This window comes from Archocentrus centrarchus, chromosome 19 (assembly GCF_007364275.1).
Source record: "Archocentrus centrarchus isolate MPI-CPG fArcCen1 chromosome 19, fArcCen1, whole genome shotgun sequence".
Classification (NCBI taxonomy): Eukaryota; Metazoa; Chordata; class Actinopteri; order Cichliformes; family Cichlidae; genus Archocentrus; species Archocentrus centrarchus.
In genome coordinates this window covers 1,103,442-1,124,659 of record NC_044364.1, presented here as the reverse complement: position 1 = coordinate 1,124,659, position 21,218 = coordinate 1,103,442, and the positions used below count along the sequence as shown (strand labels likewise).

The 21,218-nt window shown below is 42.3% G+C and overlaps 1 protein-coding gene across 1 annotated transcript in view; it reads right to left on the bottom strand.

The window, feature by feature from the left end:
• LOC115797762 (protein shisa-6-like) overlaps positions 1-16,799 on the bottom strand; it is an 82,013-nt gene extending 65,214 nt beyond the window's left edge. Inside the window, 4 exon segments of the mRNA XM_030754255.1 lie at positions 3,659-3,760; positions 13,714-13,874; positions 15,480-16,378; positions 16,757-16,799. Coding sequence (XP_030610115.1) covers positions 3,659-3,760; positions 13,714-13,874; positions 15,480-16,006 — 790 coding nt within the window. The 5' untranslated portion in view covers positions 16,007-16,378; positions 16,757-16,799.
• Positions 16,800-21,218: the final 4,419 nt, after the last annotated feature.

Here is a 21,218-nt window from a genome sequence, read left to right as displayed (position 1 = left end):
ATGTATAAAAATGAGTTTTCTAATAATATTGCATAAGGGAAGCAGGTAGAAAAAGTATTGGTTCCAGCAGTTTTTTTACAGCTGATGTAGACACTCGGTGTGGTACCAATCAGATTTGGATTCATCACTCTGTGAGACCTGTTGCCACTTATTTTCAGTTCTTGTGTAATCTGGCACATCCCTGTTTCCCTTCCTTAAGAATGGATTTTTCCACTACGATCATTTTTGATAAGGCTTCATCAAACTGATCAGCTGACGGGCCAGATGCATCTCTCAGGTCATGTGTCAAGTCTTTGCTGGATTTTTTTCCTATTTCTTAAGGACATGACTTTCACATGCTGTTCATCTACTGTAGATTTTTCAGGTATTTTGTCAGAGTAATAGTATGTAATGTAATAGAGAATATTGTTAAAATGTACATGTCATTTTTAGGACACAAGGTTGTACACTTACATGCAAACCCAGCTAGTCACTGAGGTTGCACATGCAACACCCTCAACCTCTGGGTTACCACTCTCAATTGCAAGGTGATTGCTCAGGTTGCTTGGTGGGAGGCAATCTGTCCCCAAACATTTGCAATCCAACTTGAACCGACTGTGTGTTATTGCAATCAGTTTGAGTCAGTCTGCACCAATGAGCTGAACTCATCTGCAACGCATCTCTTTGTATAGGAGGCTCAACTCATCTGGTTGCTAATCAGTTATATTCTGGTTATGTTAATATATAAGAGCAAAGTTGTTGAGCGCTTATCTTGCAGCAACCACGTCACTATTTGTGAAGGAATTTGTCATTCAAATGAATGAGGTTCTGGCTGGACTCTGAACGTAGGTAGTTAATGTTTAGTTTCTGTTTAATGTGTATCTTGTGTTTGACCTGTGTATGTAGATGCCAACAGATTTGAGATTTTTGCTGATTTCTCACAGTTAATTGAAGTATTATGACAAACAGGTTACATGTAATTGTCTACTTCACCCCATTTAATTGCATGTGTCACTATAGCATAAGCTTTGGACAAATACACACAAAAACTCAAAGTAACATTGTTGCCTAAACCTAAACACACACGGGACCACCTCCTGAATGTCAGAGATGACCTGACACGAGTTCCTGACCTCCGTATAAAGATCGCTAAAAGCATTTTCAGAAATGTGGGTCGTTCCTACCTGAAGGAGAATTCCAACGGCCACGCTGAGGGGAAGGTTGGACACAAAAAGCTGATTTATATTCTCAGTGAGTACGAATTTAAACTCCCCGTTGCTGCGCTCAGAGCTGATCTCATTTAACACATCCTTGTTTTGTATCATGCTACACAGATGTGAAGCATCCAGCTGCTCTGATGCCCGGAAACCCACCCCTGACCTTACCTGTCCTCCCCAAGGACTGCATTACAACAACACACACACACACACACACCCATGCACACACACACACACACACACACACAACTTGCCATCTAATTACCAACCAAACATACCTTCCGCCTGTGTAATTAAGCGCTATAACAGATGCTATGCAGAGGACTACATCATGACTTCTAAACTTTGTTCTGTCAACCTGGCAAAAAACATATATAATAGAAGAAGACAACATCTGTTTTCAGATTCATGTGGCAAACAGATTTTTTCCACTGACTGACCTGTGAATATGTATTTGCTTTCTCTCTTTTTTTCCAGCTTTGTTACTCTTGGCCAGAGCAAACCAAGCTGTGCAAACCTCTTCCAAAAAAAAAAAACATAATGAAGGTCGGGATGATTTAAATACAGTCAAACTGTTTACTTGCTGTTAACCTTAACGTGACTCACATCAGCCCACAGGTTCGCTGGTAGGACATTTTAGAATCCATCCACAGATTTTGGATGAATCTAGAGCTGGGTCGAGCGGGGGCAAGTGATTTTATGACTATTTGTAATTCAACTGGAAAGATTAGCACATGTTGTCAGAAACATTAACTTTAATGTACAGTAGGTAGGTTTTTTTTTGCCAGTCAAGGAGGTACAGTGACTAACATGCAGCTGAATCCATTTGGCTTTTAAACAGGAGGACTTGTTTAAAGACTATGAAAGAGTGGGGAACGCCTGGTTTGTTTCCTCCCACTGTCCTGAAGTGACTGCACATGAAATGCTAAAGATAATACAGAGCAGCAGCAACATCCAAACCAAACCTCACACCACTGTTTCACTGATTTCAGGATTCACTCCACAGTAATACCTGCCTCTGGGCATGCACACGGCCAAACAGAGATGTTGGAAAGACGAATACTGTTAAAAAGAACCGGGGCTCTCCAACAAGCTTCACATACTTTTTTTTTTTGTGAGAAATTTAAGCATCAGCACGGCTTTCTAAGAATCCAAAATCTCAATCTGTCACATTTTATTTGTTTGTGCTGTGGAGGAATCAAAGACTACAGTTTGCAAGAAAACACAGCTTTCACTGCACAGATGCTGAATGCTAAACCATCCCTCTTGCTGCTGTTATGACAAGTACAGGGATGCGGGAGAGCTGCTATTGTGATATCTGTAGAGGGAGGAAAATCTACTTAAAAGAATCAGGATTCATAAAACCTCATTACTCATCTGTGGTAGTGAAGCGGGAGGAGGGGGGGACTACAGAGAATATCAGAGATTTTTTTTTTAATTATTATTATTTTTATTATTTCTAGCTGCATATGAATGTCATTGTGAAACGGACCCCCTCTGGGGATGAAAACAAACGAAGCAAAGAGCAAAGAGAAAAACAGCTAATTTCATGTAAACATAAATACGACGGTTCCTCATTAGAAGAGTGAGTGGGAGAAAAACTTCCAGGCTCCTGCAATTTTGTGCACTTGGAAACAAAGCCATGATGTTTGATGAAAGAGGATCCATTCCTGCTGGTAGAAAAGCCACACACACACACACACACACACACACACACACACACGTCTGCCGAGCAACGCTTAAATCTGAACTGGTATTTATTAAAGCAATGGCAGGTCATCAGCTGCTGTAATTAGGATGATGAGCAGGAAATCAGCAGGTTTTGATAGCAAAGAGGAAGAGTGGAAATACATCAAAGTACATCACAGAGGAAGCAAATTATATTTAAATAGAGTCTTTTTTTTTTTTTTTTTTTTTTACAAAGGCAGTCATTTACCATGAAATGGTACAAGCATTCAATTAAACATTTGAAAGCAGGATCAGGTAAAGGAGGTCGCCTTGCAACCCCCGCGAGGTTTTCCACACACACACATGCACAAACACACAGGTGTTGTGTGTTTGTTGGAGCCAAAATGGATGGGAATAAACCACAAGAGTTCTGTCACTGTGGCTGCATACTAATCAGTGTGTTACCCGCGGGAAAACTCTGCCCCCGCCTGACTAATAGTTGCATATGTGTTGAGAATGCATGCACAAAGTCACCTTCTCCACCCAGTGTCCTCCATCACTGGTTCTAAGTGTGTGCTTGCTTGTATTTAATTGCAAAATGTAGAGGCAGCAATTCATGGGGACTGAACTGGGAAAAATCTGGAAGTATTTCACCTCTGTCGGGTGTCTTCTTGCTGATGTGAGTGGAACATTGCACAGGTCTTTTAGCATTCCGTAGGTATGCAGTGTGGCGTTAGTAGAAAGAGGACTTAATTCAATCTCCTGAGTAGGAAAAAGAGGAGAAGCTACTTTACCTTTCTGATGGCCTCGACCCAGCGTCACAAAGCCAGAGGAGATGAAGTTGTGAAGGTCAGCGCCGCCGCTGCTTCTGACGCTCTCCTTTCCATAGTGGAGACCTGGTCACACACATACGCAGAGGCGAGCATGTAGAGCCACCACACAGATACATGACAACACACACACATTCAAGCAGTTGGGCAGACATGAACCCAGTGTTAGTGTTCTGGTCAGCTTAGCTCTTCATTGGATCACTGGATATAAACACTTAAACTTTGTGTAACCATACTGGAATAAAAGCCCTAAAATACAGTACTATCCGAGGTATGATACCTCTGTATCCATCACAGTTACGGACAATATCCTGATGAATGTGCACCGGATCTTTGACAGATACGTTTTGAGATTTCTTCGTAAATGGACAAGATTGGACCCTGAAAAATCCAAACTCTGAATGAACATCTGTTACATATCCATATAATATCCAGATAATATCCATTTAAACATCTGTGACAGATCAGATCTTCCCGTATTCTCTCCAGAAACATTATGGATCCAACTTTATGGATCTGCCACAGATCATTCCAGAGTATTCCGGATCTTTCCGGATACAGGCCCTTTTTGTCCAGTGCCAGTAGATAACCTGTGAGTGAGATACTGAAGGTGCTCTGGCCAAGACAGGCAACATTTATATAGTCCTGTCTTACTGACCACGCAAAGCGCTTTAGACTACAAGTCCCATTTTTAACCATAAATCACTTTATTCTGTCTGCCTTACATCCCTGGTCAGTTATCACCAGTTAAGCTAACATGAATGTCTTTGAGACTCTGGGAGGAAGTGAGAGCACCTGGAGGTGCCATGCAGGTCTAGGCAGAACATGCAAACTCCACACAGAAAGACCCGAGCTGGGCTTTGAACAAAGAACCTCCCATATCACCACAATAGAGCACTTTGCTCTCAGACTGCTGGCTTACTTGTAGTTCCCAGAGTTTCTAAAAGTAGAACGGGAGGCTAATCAGATCCAAACTAGGACGTGGTTTGAAATGCCATCAATCATATTTCTGCAGATGCATCTCTGGCTGTTCAAAATGAGCTTTAAAACATCTTTTGAACTGCTTGCAACAAGATACACAATGATGACATCAGAGCCAGAGGAACAAAAATGCTAAATAGTACAATATGGAAGACAACATGGAGAACTACAGTTCATGCATAGACACTGAACCGATCTGCGAGCACTTTCAGGGGAGGATTCTGTACAGGCAAAGCTGAAAGGAACCAGCCTGAGTGAGCCACTTTATCAACACATATCTCGAGACACAGCATAAAGGAGGTACCAGCATGTAAAACCACTTTACCATTGCAACCCATGCCAATAGGTTATTGGCTTCTGATCACTTACAACTCACTGTGCCAAAAGACCTGATTGGAGCAACAAATCTGACCGATAAACCTAAGGAGCATGATTTCCTTTGTCCTCCTTAACCATGTATAAGAATAGGTTAGGGTTCAGGGACAGGTTTAGGGTTGAAGGTTAATGTTCTGAAATTAAACTACAGAACTGTTCAACATTTCCTAATTAATTAATTGGAATTAAAGGCCTTAGAACCCTTGGACCTTGAAACCCTAAGAGCTAAGGACTTCAGGGAATTTAGACCCTTGGAATTTAGAACTCCAGGTTCATGTGAACATTATTTGAGCTGGAGAATTGGAACCCTTCAAATTTAGGTACCTTTGAACTTTGAAACCTAGAAACCTAAAATTCAAGGGCTGTAGATAATGTAGTGAATTTAGCACTTCGGGAACACAGAACTCTTGGAATTTAGAACCTTTGAAACTTAGAACGCTGGGACCATAAAAACCTTTTAACATAGGAGCCCGGGAACATACAATCTTGTGAACTTAGGACACTGGGGGGTCATAGAAACCTTGGAACTTGAAACCCTGGGAACTTAAAATTGTGGTAACATAACCCAGGACACTTATGTAGGAGGATCCTTGGAACCTGAAATGCTGGAAATTTAAAACCTCGGCAAACTATTAAAACCCTTTAAACATAATATCTACACTTGTTTCACCAGCACGTGGGGCTGATGCTGATGTTTCACTTTAAAAGAAATCTGAAAGTGCTGCAGTGCATGTTCTCATTGGCCTCAGGTGTGTTTTTTCTCGGTGTCGAACTGAAAACTTCCCCGTGGTGTCATTTCCCTCAGACACAGATAGAGAGGAAATGGCTGAAATGTGAACAATAGCTGCAAGTACAATGCTATGATATTGAGGAAATAAAAGCAATGTGTGTCCACCACCCACATACCAGTGCACTCTGAACTCAATCACACCTCTCCCTGTGCTGCCTTCATGCTGCAGATAGAGTATCTGCTAGAGTTATTTTCCCATGCAATCATACCAGCAAGGCTGCATGTGATACACACATGCTGTTGTTGTCTTCTTTTGTCATCAGTAGGTAACTCTATGGGCCATTGTGACAAGCCTGGAATCTGAAAAACCATTCAAAAGCAACGGCAATCCACCTCTTTCCCTCCTGCTCCCTCTCCCAGCTCATTAAGGTGAGGTGGCATGAAGAGTCTGCAGAGGGAACGCTGCACATTATGAATTGATCCTCCTTGATACAAAGAAAATCGTGACTTTCACCTCAATGATGTGCTGTGGAAGTGAACAGGCACTGAAGCTAGTGCACACTGAGGATTCATATGGTAATACTTTTTTTTTTTAAATTTGACCTCTTCACTGGACACCTGCACCTCTGAATTAGCTCTGAGAGTGGAAAAATGTGAATAATAAGATAATTATATTATGAACCAAGCCTGGTGCGGTACAGCTTAGCTGCAACGGGGAGACTACCTGAATCCAAGGTCGATTAAGGTATAACACAGCCAGGCTCAGGTAATTTACATGGTATACTGGTTTTATAGAATGATCAGACACTGTAGACACAACTGTAGCTTAGTGCTGCATATTTCATTCTATTTGAATACCATTCATGCTGTCTTTCAGTCTCTCAATGATACAAGCTGAAGTCTCTAAAGGAAACATTTTCAGTGATATCTTGGAAAAAGCACGGCCCTTTTAACCCTGCCCCTGCCCTCTCATGAAACTAATGATGCAGTGCAGTCCTAAGTCCTAACCCACACTGGGCTGTCATAAACCAGAACAGAGTTGGACTCCTGCCTCCACACCTGAAACACACTCATCCACACACACATGTGCACTCAGGGTGCCACAAGTCCAGCCTTATAATCAGAGGTGGGAAGTAACGAAGTACAAATACTTCGTTACTGTACTTAAGTAGATTTTTCAGGTATCTGTACTTTACTTAAGTATCTATTTTTCTGACTACTTTTTACTTTTACTCCCTACATTTTTACACAAGTATCTGTACTTTCTACTTCTTACATTTTCAAACAGACTCGTTACTTTTTAACACGTCAGAGAGAAGTTTGCATTTCCGGTCAGTGCGCCGTCAAACATCAAACGATCTGAGCCTAAACGGAGGAATAATAACACATAAGAGACAATCGTACTGGTGTATCCTCCATCACCGGGGCTGATCTCGTACAAAGGGATTAAATACGCAAACCCATATAATTAATGTATCATTTATAGCGCTATAATCGGGCCGGACCGAGTCCGTAAGTTGCGCTGCGGCACATAAACAGCTTAATTAGCGCTACTGAAGAGGAGCGAGCATGAAGGAAGTAACGTGTGTCAGGTAAATGCAACGTTTCTAAATGCTCAACAAATATCAGCAAACACACAAAGTGTGTGCAGTTTGTCACACAGTGTGTCTGCTAGCTAAAAGAAGAGCTGCTGTATTTCAGGGAGAGCAAAGAGAGAGAGGTTCACTCAGAGATGGAGAAAGAGGACAGGAGAGGAAGAAGAGAGGTTAGAATTAAAGGTAAGGACTGGAAAACAAACTGAAGTATGCTGACTTTGTGTAATTCAAAGATTGTATGAAAATACTGCAGTTTAGTGTGTAATAAATAGGTTAGCTTGTTGTACTGTATTTACAGTAAAGCTCTGTGTTGGTGCACAGAGGCTGTGTTCATGGTCAGAGTTACAGGTTACATCAGTGCAGCAGAGATGAGTCTGAATCAAAGCTGCTGATGCTGAGATCACTGAATCCAACATTTCTACAGCCTGTATGCTGTCAGTGTAGGGGATGGAGATCAGCTCAGATAGCTGTGAAATACTGGGTTACATCTTTGTGAGTTCAGTTCATCCACACAGAGCAGTAAACCTCAGAGCAGCAGCAGCAGCAGGTCAGTTGATCACAGCCTGCACACCAACATCATTTACTGCAGCTCACAATAGAAATTTGTGATTCTTCTCCCCATGCAGAGCCACTGCTGATCTTAGGGTTCCTCCAGCTTCTGAATCCCACTGTAACCCCTGAGTATCCTCATGTTGCTGTTTAGGTGGAGGCACAGTCACCCTCTACTATGGAGGACACAGAGAACAGAGCTGTGTTTAAATTCCCTTTCACAGTTTGTGTCCTACATAACAGTTTCAAGCTGAGTGCATTCATTAGGATTAAAATTTAGATTGGAATAACATTTGTATTCTCATGTAATATTATTTTATGTTATTACAATAATATATAATGAGGTTCGGTTTGTTTTACACAAAAATAGCAGGTAGAAACATCCTCCAAAGAACTACTTTTACTTTCTTACTTTGAGTACATTTCAGAGCCTGTACTTTTTTACTTTTACTTAAGTAGAGAAGTTGAACCAGTACTTCGACTTTTACTAAAGTATTTTTTAACATAAGTACTTGTACTTCTACTTAAGTACAGAATGTCAGTACTTTTGCCACCTCTGCTTATAATAAGGGGCAATAATGAGATCTAGGGCAGGAGACAATTAGGTGGAGTCTCTCAGTTGCTGAGGTTAAACACAGGTGCACTTAGGAGCACGCTTCTATTAAGCATGTTGATGCAGTCAGCACAGAAATGCTGTTTTTAACATGGAGCCTGATGATTATCTGGCCAATAGGGAGCCGGTGAGGTCACAGTGGAGATGTTATTGCTGCACACTTCAAGGATTAATTGGAGGGAGGCAGGAGGAAGAGCAAGCAGATGTTTGGTATGTGTGTGTGTGTAGTAGTGGTTGAGGCGGGACACCTCACTGAATATGATTATAAAAGTGCCTATTGGCAAATAATTAGAGTAATTAAATCACTGTTTTGTTGTTTAGGCAAAATTTGGGGTTTGTGTGGAGAGAAGGCGGTGTTATCAGAGAGCTTTTAAAAATATCTGAAGATCACGTCACAACTGCTAAACAGCTGCACATGTTAGTCTATCATCACGACCTCTAATTGTCCACAGTAGCTGACCTTTAAGTTCGAGAGTCATCTCATAAAAATGAACTGACAGCTCAAATCCCTTGAGTGCTGCACACAGTGCAGACATTTAAATACTAGCTCAAAGGGTTTCAGCTGCTACATGAACTCTAACATGCAGCGATGCACTCAGTACCATAAATCATAATCCAATCTTTAATTCAACTCATTGCAAGTTTATTTTTGCAGCACTAGTTCACAGCAGTCATGACAAAGTGTTTCCATTGTGAGATAAAGACCCTAAAATATTGGAGAGCAACACCCAACAGTCAGACAGTCCGCTATGACCAAGCAGCTGTGGTGCTGTGGGGAGGAAGAACTCTCTTTTAACAGGAAGAGACCTCTAGGAAAAAAAGCCATCTGCCATGAGGGGATAAAGAAAAGAAGAACATAACAACAACCAGGACAAAACACAAACTGCAGGAGAGATGACATGCAGTGAACACATGGGGAGCTAAAAGGGGTGGAAAAGCACATCGTGGGAAGTCTCCCAGCAGCCTGGAACCTACAGCAGTATAACAAAGGGAGGGGTCAGGGTCACCTGATTCTGCCCTGATTATAACCATTATCAAACAGGAAAGTTTGAAGCCTAATCTGAAAAGTCGAACGAGTGTCTGTCTTCCAAACCCAAACTGGGAGCAGATTCCACAGGAGAGGGACCTGCTAGCTGTACGCTCTGCCTCCCATTCTACTTTTAGAAACTCTGGGAACTACAAGTAAGCCAGCAGTCTGAGAGCGAAGTGCCCTGTTGAGGTGATATGGAAGGTTCTTTGTTCAAAGCCCAGCTCGGGTCTTTCTGTGTGGAGTTTGCATGTTCTCCCTAGACCGGCATGGCACCTCCAGGTGCTCTCACTTCCTCCCAGAGTCTCAAAGACATTCATGTTAGGTTAACTGGTGATAACTCACAGTGTATGTAAGGCAGATAAAGGGCTTGAAGTCCTTTAAGATATGATGGAGCCTGATCATTCAGGACTTTGCTCACGAGGAGAAGGATGATTTTTTCATAGTTGTGGATTTAACAGGGAGAGAATGAAGGGAAACAATCATAAGAAAAATGTGATCTCTCGTTCAGTGTTTGCTATTCATTTAGATCACTAAGAGACCTGTTAGTGATCTAACTGAAGGCTTTTCTCCATGCTTTTACAACAATCTGATAATAATTCTCCTGCCTAGAAGTACAAATGCATGTGTCTATTCTGTTGTAGTGTGTGGAAGTATTTTAGTTTCTGTTGAGAAAACTCTGCACTGTAGTACCTGAAAGCTTCATCATTCTGTGCATTATGAAACTATCAGAGAGGAAACCAAGCAACACTTTAAAAACCCACCAAAAAACAGGCAAATCTTTGCCTGTGGTTTGCGGTGAATAAATCAACTTCATTTGAAGAGCGCTGTGGGCTAAACTGCATTACTCAGAGAGGCGGTTATTGTTTACTTTAACCCAGGGCAAACTCCTGTAAAGGTATCTGCGCCTCTCTTTCAAGGCCGGTTCCTTGTTGTGGCTGCGGGGCGCTCTGTGTTTACACCCCGACCTAAAAGAGGATCTGCGCCACACAACAATGCAGAGTGGATTCGAATAAAAATAGCAGCACTTGCACTGGTATCATATTATGCTGTCTGCACTGTTTCTCGCTTTAGGCCCCTCTTTTTTTTATTTTTAAAATGCAGGGAAGTTTTGCAGTGCACCAAGGGTACCGTGTCACACAAGACCTGCGATGTGAAAAAAATTAATCAGCGTATATTTTTAGAATAGGGCCTAAACAAAGGATTAAAAAACACATCCGTGAGGACAGCTCTCATCCTAAGAGGGACTGGACATGGTTACATGCTAAGATCAAAGGAGAGATAGATGTTCCTGCTTTAAATGACATAATCCTCTCGGGCCCTTTAGCCTGTGGCTTTATGAGGTCTCTTCACCTCATTTAAAAGTGTCTGGATGTGAAGTGCCAGCAGCAAGGGCTCCACCCGAGGACCCTCTCCTTAAGAGGCCTGCCTCACCGTTCTGTGCCAAATGCCCATTTAGGCGTACATGAATATGCATTTTCTATGTGAGCGAGTGGGCTCCGTCTCTGCTTTCCCAATTTATATGCACACATTAACCACACTTTTGCCCGCACTGTCACTGCCTTTCATGTCCAACCCCATCAGGACTGCTGTGGTCCCTGATGTGGAGGGGGTGGGTTTTTCTTTTTTATCTGGGATAGACTGAGCTGAGCTGGCCCAAGTTGTGTTCTCTTTGCAGTGACTCTGTGCAAGCAGGCACAACACTGGCGACAGAGCGACAGAAAGATAAAGCGACGCCCGAGCTTTTTCGAGTAAAAATGCATGCAAGGTTGCACTGCAGGCAGGCTGCCATGTGCAGCTTTGCATCTGCCCTGTCACCCCCTTCACCTCCCGCTGCAAGGGCTGGCAAGTGACCATTAGGGATAGACCAATGCACTCACTAAGCTGAAGAGGCAATAAGTGAATGAACGCAGACTGCAACCGCAACAAGCACTGAGCTGTGAGAAAAATGTTCCCCCCAAGTGTGTGATAGATGTGAAAGTGACAGAAAGAGGCCAAGTTTACATGACATACAAGCAGCTGCAACCCCAAATAAAGCTGAGAATATGCACAATCTATTATTTAGAGATGAGGATGCAGAGAGATTGTTGTTGTCCTGTGACACAAATCAGCCATAACAACCACATGCACTGCATCAGGTGCTGTGCGCATCTACAGCTCAGAAAATAAACACATAATTTTGTATTTAATATTCTGTTAATTCTGATTTATTTTCTGAAGGTTGCTATGCAAACTATTCTGTCTGACATCAGGCTATTTTTGAGACTTTTCTTTGAGGACGTAACTTGCATAACTGTGCGTGTATCATGTGTGTCTACGTGAATGAATTTATTTGCCCTGGATTTTGGGGCTCAGATGTGTTTCAGCAAGATTTCTGATCATGTTTTGAGGAAGGTGTGGAGGTGTTGGAGGTGGGGTATTGATGCTGACTAAAGATGAGAACTCTTGCCTTAAAATTAGTTGGCAAACTAGCAATAATATGTGTAAAGCTGAAAAACAGTGGCTCACAATGGGTTTTTAGGCAGAAAAAACACCCTAATGTCCTTTTCACCTCTGGTTTCACCAACCTGCCTGTGTGCACACAACACCAGAGTTGTACAGCTGCTGACGGACATCGCAACACTTTATGTGTGTCTCACAACACTTTGGAGCAGCTGTGTTTCAGGAAGTAGAGCGGGTTATTTTCTAACAGGAGGTTCGATTCCCAGCTCTCCCAGTCCACATGTCAAAGGGGCTTTGGAGAAGATGCTCAAAGTGCTCTCTGAATGAGTGAATGTGGCCTGTAGTCTAAAAAGCACTTTGAGTGCTCAGAGTAGTTAAGTGATATGTAAGTACCAGTCCATATTATTTTATTATTAGGTACAAAAGAAACCCTCTGCACCTAGTTTGGATTCGTGGGTATAGTGAGGATTTCTGTATAATAAGAAAGATTGCAAAGATTGCTGCTTGTTTGTCATCTATCACAATGCAAAAGCATCCCAGCAACATTCAGACATTGAATAAAAGTTGGTTGATTGTCTTTTATCGATGTGTCGGATGAAAAAATGAAAGTTCTGCTCAACATCTGCTCAACATCCTTCTAAGGGTTGCCCGGATGTCATTCTTGGACTTTTTAGCAAAGGGAAGTTTGTGTATGAGAATTATTTTCTGTTGTAATTTTATTAAAGGTTAAAGGTTCATGCATTGGCTTTTATGACATTTATAAACCTCACAGGAAATCCTTCAGCCAGACTTAAAAATTCAAATACACAATTTGTAGTTGGTTGCCAGTGTAGCACATCTGGGCCTTAATGTGGGGAACACCTGTGATCAGGGGAACTTTTAATAAAATAAATCAATAAAAATCATGCTACAGACGATAAAATGAGCCCTTAAAAGAAGAAAAAGGTTAGATCGCAGTAAATCTGCTTTAAGAGCTACAAAATCATCACCTGTAATTTTCTACACTGTATCTCTGCCTTTCCTCATCCTGCACACTGAGGCTTAACATCTTTCTGTTTTTCTTTCCATCTCAGCAACTCCATTGTAATATCTCATTATTTTCCATCTGTGTCCCTCTCCCCAAGTGGCTTTGTATCTCTCCATCTGATAACACCTGCTTTGTCTGTGAACCTGCTGGCGCTGCCTGGCTTCCTGGATTCTGTGGCCATTTTTCAGGCCATATTAGCGACTCACACAGTTGTCTGTTCTTAAAACTGTGGGGTTAAATCACTCTGTGTGTGTGTGCTGACTGAGTGAGAGGTCATCACTTCCAGCCTGTCAGAGTCTGCCGGGCAGGTCTACCTTTGCCAGCCTGTGATTATCTCTCTTTTATTCTCTCTGTCGCTCTCTCTTCTCTTTTGCTCAAATCAGATGATTACAGGATGTTACCACTGGAGATTAAAATGCTGAAAGGGTGAGCACAGTGGGAGCTCTCTGGATGGGAGTGCAGAATTCTGCACACAAATAATGAAAACACGCTGCAAATGCATTGCATAAAAATGCTGTGAAAGACACAGGCATAGGGTTAAACTGCTGAAATCTGCCTTCAAGCACAGGACTGCCTGAAAACTGCTTTTTCAGTTTATGGTTCAAGCAGCCATAAACTGGTGTATGCTTATGAAGCTTTAGAGCTTCAAGTATGGAGTGGAGAGCGAGGAGAGCTCTTACCATGGTTGGATTTGGAGGTGTGAACAGGGGTGTAGTGGTTCTTGGATGAGGTTCTGACTGGTGTGTTGTCTTTGGGTGAGCCGTTCATCGCTGCAAAATTTTCACAGTCGTATTGTGATATGGGGATGGGCCCCTGCTGCCTCAGGATGTCTGCAAGGGCCCTAAAAATAGACAAACACACAAAACACAAGTGTTAACACTACACCAAAAAGGAGGCTTTTCCTCTTTTTACAGTTTGTCAGTGTGTGTGTGTGTGTGTGTGTGTGTGTGTGTGTGTGTGTGTGTGTGTGTGTGTGTGTGTGTAGCTGAACACAGTTAAAAATCAGAAGCAAATTGTTAAAACAGTGTTGTGTTATTAAGGGTAATTCAGGGCTGCTCGGTTTCTTATTCTTCTGCCTCTCTTTCTTTCTTTTCTTTCTTTCTTTTTTTTTACACGTCTGGGAACATGACGAATGTTCATTTGCAAGAGAAACAGCGTTGGATGTGTGAGGATCTCAGCTAATTGGATTGATTTGAATGTTTTTCAGACCGCACCAGGTGCATATGGAAGGATGAAGCCCTGGGGGGATGGGGGTGAAAGAGAGGGAAATCACGATGAAAGAAAGTTTAAAGTGTTTGCTTTTTTTTTCTGTCATCACCCTTGAAAAAATTGTGGGGAAATCAAATTACCTTCAAGGCGCCGCAGCAGCTCAAAGCTTTTGTACGGCAAATGCATTGGTGGTTTAACCTTTGCTTTTAAATTAACATCTTAGCTTCACCCCACCCCCCTCAAACGCCCCACCCTGCCTTCTTCCTGTTCCTTGTTGAGTGTGCAGTGGTGCATGCATGTCACACAACCTTGATACAGCCCAAACATTAATGCAAACATTATCTATTATTCACAGACTTAAGATTGCTCAAGTATTGAATAATGCATTCAGTAATAATAATAACAAAAACTATTCAATCTTGAGGAGCTTATGTGTCAGCATTTGTTCACTGTGGTCCGCCCATGGATGATGGAGCCAGCATGAGGAGATGAGATGTAGTTGCACCATTTCTGCTAAGCATCCTCATCCAACCCCCCCACCTGAACACATCAGACTGCCATGTGCTGATGTGCAGTGGCTGAAGGGAGGGTTGTGAAGTATGATGCTTGACAGCTGGCTGGTTGCCTCCTGAGCCCAGTATCTGGACTAGTGTTAGACTCCAACAGCGGGTACAATTTCTTTTTCTTCTTCTTTTTTTTTATCTCAGAGATTTGATTTTACAATATGAACTAAAAAACATCAAATATAAATGTTGGCCATTAGTCTTTCTCACTCCCACACATAGCAGATGCACGCACTTGTTTCAGGAGCACCAGCCTACCACAATCACTATGAAAGCTCTCTTTCAACTTCTCTCTGTAATTATTCTAGGCTTTGGTTCTTCTGGGATTTAACATCTGCTGCAGATCGAACAGAATCTGATCTGAGAGGTGTTGTCTTTTAGTTAACAATCTGTTAATTCATTCCAATGCTTTGCCAGCCTCATTGTCACTTCTTAGCTCTATTAGGGAGAAAGAAAACAAGTTGCTGGCTTGAAAAGGACTGCATTTGACAGCACCTTGAGCCTGTTTCTTTGACCTTTAGCCCCTGCCTGCAAATGGACATTATACCTCTATGCATATTGTGGTCTGTACAGTTATACATATGCATGTAGTGGAAATGGAGGTTTTTAATATGCGGCTGTGTTTCGTGCTAAGGGGGAGGCATGTTAGGCAGAGGAGTCTTCCTCCCACTCACCTGTGTATATTCATTTCCTGAGGCGGCTCTGTGGCTTTGTCATATGCAACTTTGGCCGACACTCCCAACACTATGATGAAGGCTATGATCCCACAGGTAATATAGACCGCCGTGTTGGTCTGATCCATGCTCGGATCATAGGTTTCACCGGTCGGGATGGGGGACGGGGCGACTGTCACCACCCACCGAGGCGGAACGTCGTTCTTGCACACTTTCTGATTTAGTCGGTCTTTCTTATACTCGCAGCAGAAGCGCAGATAGCACGTCCCGCAACAGTACCGGTGTTCCGTGTTGTTGCACTCGAACATTTTGTCATACTGCCCGCTTACATCGTAGTAGCCCAGGCAGGTGTCGTGGTTGCTGGCGGGCGCCGGTTTGGTGGTCTTCTGCGGAACGATCGTGGGGATAGCGGTGGCTTTGGGAGGCTTCCTGCCTGGTGGCTTGGGTTTCTTGCCACTCGTTGCGGCGCTCAAGACGCTCAGGGGGTCCAGGTAGATCAGCAGCAATAAAAGGTACCTTATCCCCATGATAGTGTGAAGAAGTCTTCGAATGCTATGCGCTGGCACAGACACTTCAACTCTGGTTAAACGCGCAAAGGTTCAGTTTGGTGTAAGTCTTCCCCTACTCGCTCAGTGTCCTGTGCAGCCGTCATACTGAATGCAACTCTGTGCAGACTGTTGTCAAGGGCATTCTTTGCGGTTATTATGCAATGGACATGCTAAAGCCCATCTTGAGCCTTCGGTAAGCGGAGACAAGAGAGCACCACCATATCCTGACCGAGCGCAGGAACTAATAGCCGCCCGGGCTCTCCCCGCTCCGGCTGAGCTGCTGCGGTGCGTCGCTATCCAAGGTGCTGATTTCTGGAGTCCCCAGTCAGCTCTGTTGGAGACAAAGTTAGGCTGGGGGAACAAATAAACCAAATGAACTCATTAGGGATTATCCTCACGTCACAGACACGTCATTAATTCATTTTTATACGCGTTGAAATAACTCGACAGATTTGAGTCATACATTGGAGTTCATTCATGCAGTTTGCACGACACATCCAACTTGATAACGTTCCACCCACACAACACGGGATCTTCCAAATGAAGCTGGTGTGATATCATTATGTTAAGCATCACACCCCAGCATTGCAGTACTTAACTAAACGTGGCGCTAAGAACATTCCGGTTATTAATTTCAAAGAAAATTCCAAGTGAGTTGACGAGTTTTATTTTTCTTGATATATGTCAGGTTATTTTAATTCGGAGTGGGAGTATGAAAAGCCAGCTTACCTCTGTTAGGATTCCCACTGGGGAGTTGCTCTCTGTCTGGGTCTCTGAAAGTGAGGAGAATGTCAGCGCTCTGAACCCCCTCTCTCTCTCTCCCTCTCTCTCTCTCTACTTCTCCTCTCCTCCTTCTCGGTTTCCTCCCTCCCTCCCTCTTGTCTTACATCACTTCGGTGCTGGCGTCAGAACTCAGCCAAGTATCGGTAAATTGCACCCCGTCTTCATTTTCTCCTCTTTCTCCTCCTCCTCCAAGCAAGCTTGCTTATTGGCATTAACACGTCCAAATTAAATGGCTACACAGACCTCTTGTTCGTTGGCTGTATCCGGCAGCCCCCTTCGCTCTCCGCATGGCTTGCATGTTTATTCGCGCTTGCAGTCTTCTGCACAATTCCCTGACCTTTTGTGCAGCTGACTGTTATCATTTTGCAGCTAAATGTCTGTAAACAAGCATTGTTTTCGGGAGGAATCAGCACAAAGCTGTGCTCTCTCTCAGTTAACACACTCATTATTGCAGATTAAGTCATTCATGTTGGCTCTGTAGCCAAGCCATGGCACCTGGGGGATTATGGAGAACTGATAGGGCTAAATTACCAGTGAAGTGTGGTCAACACTGCTGCACTGAAATGAACCAAAGCTGTATGACCGCAAACAGCTCTGTCCTGTTCTTCTGTATTAGCGGTCAGCAATGAAAACCGTTTATGCTTCTGACCGGGTTCCCAAATAAAACCCTCACTAATTAACACACATTCGGCAGAAATCGGCAGGTACAGCGCCGGGTTATAATGAAGAGCTGCACTCATCGCCCCCAGCGTTGGAAAGCACTGAGTTATATTACACACCATATTCACACCCAACACCTTCACACCTTCTGATGACAAACTGCCAGGACTGTCTTGACAGCAGCAGTTTCAGAAAGGTGTGGAAGCCGCGGGGTGAGAGTGGGACCTTAAATTGCAGTTATCCTCTTTGATTGGAAACGCGCAGCAACGTGAGGAGAATACAGCGTGTCGTTAATGACGAGTGTATCTGGCAGGCGGGGGGCTGTAATGACGTGGGCCAAAGGAGCACTAGTGAGGATCAGATAAGAGAGAATGTTGTAAGACCTTGGAGAGAAAGAAGAGTCGACTGGAGGTGTGCCTGTGTTTTTAATCTCTATTTATATACAGGCTACATGTGTTTACAGGTTTATTATCACAGCTAAGTATGATTATGTTTGTGGACTTTATTGCATTTTCAGAAATCCACTCTCCCACACAACATAAGTCACAGTGGAAAGACTGAGCAATACAAATCCTTAAGGACTAACAGTCAAAGCTCTTTGTGTCAAACTACTAAGGCTGAGTAAATAAATAAATTACTTTTTCTTTTTTTAAAAATCCTGCTTACTGTTAGCCCTCAGAGACAAGCTAAAAGTTTGTTGTTGTTGTTTTTGGGGTTTTTTTGGAAGAAATGTAAATAGTTTTTAATGTGTGTGTCAGGATTATTTGCATCCCCCAATTGTCAAGACATGAGATTTAAGGTGGAAAATGATATATTCTGATGGCATGGGCTTAGGGTTTGGCTCATCACCAATGATGACTTAGACCTGTAAAGTAATATTTTAAATTTATTTGACACTTCTCCCTTTTTGAGTTTGAATATTAAATAGACACACTTAACAGCATGATTTCAGAGTACTTATTTCTGTTTAATACATCTACTTCGGTATAAAGGTCTCTATTAATATAGATTTTAGAAAGAATGTGTTGGGGAAGTTCCAGAGTTATTATAAGAGTGAGACATGGCACTCAAAGGATTCTGAGTAGAAGTCTTCGGGAGAAGTTCACAGTAGCAGAGATGCTGATAGGAGTGTAAATTCCAGGGGGCAAAAAAGACCATTTAAAACCTAATCTGGGGGGCAGTTAACAAACCTTTTAAGCTTTTCTTAAAATCACTGAATAAATAAAAAATAATGATGAAATAAAGTAATAAAATAAACCAACTCGTGTTTTTTTTTCTTTACTGAATGTAAATGCCTATTTTTATATGTCCCAAAACGCCCTATTTGATCAGACATTTACAGTTGGCAGCATGTTCCCGTGTTGTTTTGTTCTCACTCTGGTACAAAATGACTCCGTGTTAACTGAAGAATCAACTCTTTAAACTACAGAATCGTCACGCAGTTCTCCAGCACCCACTGTTCACTTTTTGCCCTTTTTAAACTTGTAATTTTGGTTTTTCAGCCAATTTACTGAGGAAATGAAGTCTGTGGAGTTTGAAAAAAGCAACTGGACTTCTTGAAGTTTCTTGAAGACATTTCAGTTCTCATCCTCCTTCAGTTCTAAACCCAAGTCATGAACAATAATGGGTCAACAAACACCACCAGGGGAAAACCCCACTGAGGTTTAAATACACTTTGGATGAGAGCCGAAACGTCTTCAAGAAACTTCAAGAAGTCTTTTTACAAGCTCCAGAGGCTACCATGATCTGGATGACTGAGAACCTACACAGACATAGAATTAAATGAACACTGAATATTGCACTTATAATTATCAAGTATCACAGAGCACTTAAATATAAAAGTAATATTAACAGCTGTTTCCTGTATGTGCAAAAAGACAAATAAAAAACACACTAAACAACAAGGAGATAATTTGTCCAGTGTTATGTCACAACTGGTTCTGCTGCCATCAACTGCCCCCCCCCCCCCCCCCCCCCCCCCACACACACACAAACACACACACACACACAAACACACTTACTTTTATACTCACATGAAAGATTGAAGAGCCTGAAATTCCACTCACACAGCCATTATTTACAGTCCAACGAGCCTGAACTTCCAAATCATTATAAAAATGGGCATACTCTCTGAATGTGCCGGGACTGGAAAGTTACTTAAAAAGGCCACTTTGCTGCATTTTATATGTAAAATTCTGTGCTCAGTAGGTCAGGGATAATTGTTTTTTGAAACAAAATGGATTTTCTGCAGTGTTGGAACTCAGCGTGCTCAAATCAGGGTCAAAAAGAAATCAATGTTTTTATTTAACCCCTGATGTGTGGGTGCTGCTGTGTGCAATCTGTTTACATATGAAACAATTTGCTTATCTTCTTAAAGACTGATTTATATCTGAAAATTATTACCACTTCATAAGCTTTAGCTATGTGAAATTAGCTGAAAGTGGTTATCCACTAAGGAATGAAAGTATCTTCATTCTAAATAAAGTATTATTATTATTGTTGTTATTATTATTATTGTAGCTACAATGTAATCAGTGCATGTTATTCTTTACCCAGAAAATGAATAATCAGAACTTCCTTTAACTTCTTTTTTGTTGCTATGATGTTTATGTGTGAAGTTACAAAGTAATAAGTGGAGGGATCTAAACTCACCACAAGCAGCTCAGTGACAAACAGGGCAATATTCTCTGTTTTTCAACCAATCTCATAAAAAGACCAAGACTACCAGTGAAGTGACAGTTGATCAGTACTTTATGTGAATCCTGTGTACCACATAGGATCCCTGATGATGACTCAGACCTCACAGGTCTTTCTATTGGATTTCCTCACAGTAAGAATGTTTTCTGCTCTTTTAACTGTCTGCGGTCTCAGTCATCGTCAGTGTTGTCCCTAACCCCGTGATCAGAATGTGTAGTTTTTAAAGAAAATTGTTATCTCAAGTCTTGACAGACAGGGCTCAAAGAAGATAATCATTCTAACTGAGATGCAAAGAAATCTACTTACATTTTTCCAAAGGGTTAGGCTTTCAGGGCTAGGGTTGGGGATGAGGTATTTCTCAAGACCTCAGAGGGTAACAGAGTCCATGTTTCTTGATTCTGAATTATGACATAATTGAAATCACAATGAAACTGATTATGATGAGACCTTTTAAAGTTGCACAAAAACCATCTCCATCGGCACCTCCTCCCTGAGCTGTACAGGGACAACAAGATATCGCTGCTGCAGATGGAGGTCAGCTGACTGCTGCCTTACTGTCTTATGACACTGATGACATTGCTCATGAAACAGACAAATCTCAAACCCGGTTATGACTTCTGCATAAGCTGAAAGCAGAAGACTTTTCCTGACTGTGTCACTTTCACTGCTGTCATCCTTCTGTTGCTTTCCCTCCCTGCTTGTCCTCCAGAGGAAATACTGTAGGAAGGTAGAATGCCAGTTCTCATTAGAAATGGGATTTCAAAAGCTCCCTGACAGAAACTGGAGGGGGGGGGGGAGGCTTTGCATAAGCATCTTTTTTTCACTATCACCAGTGGTGTGACTGGCAGCAGGTTAGGGTACCCAAAGATCCTAATTTAAAGTCTAAGCCTGTCCTATAAAACTTACAGTACTGTATCTCCTGAATAGATTAGCACATCAGGCTGCAGTTGATAGACTGAGTCAGGAGGTAGATTTGTCCCTCAGGAAGAGAAATGGAAAGATGTTTCTACTAGAAGCTTTTTTCCCATTTAGGACGTATCCATTTAGGACG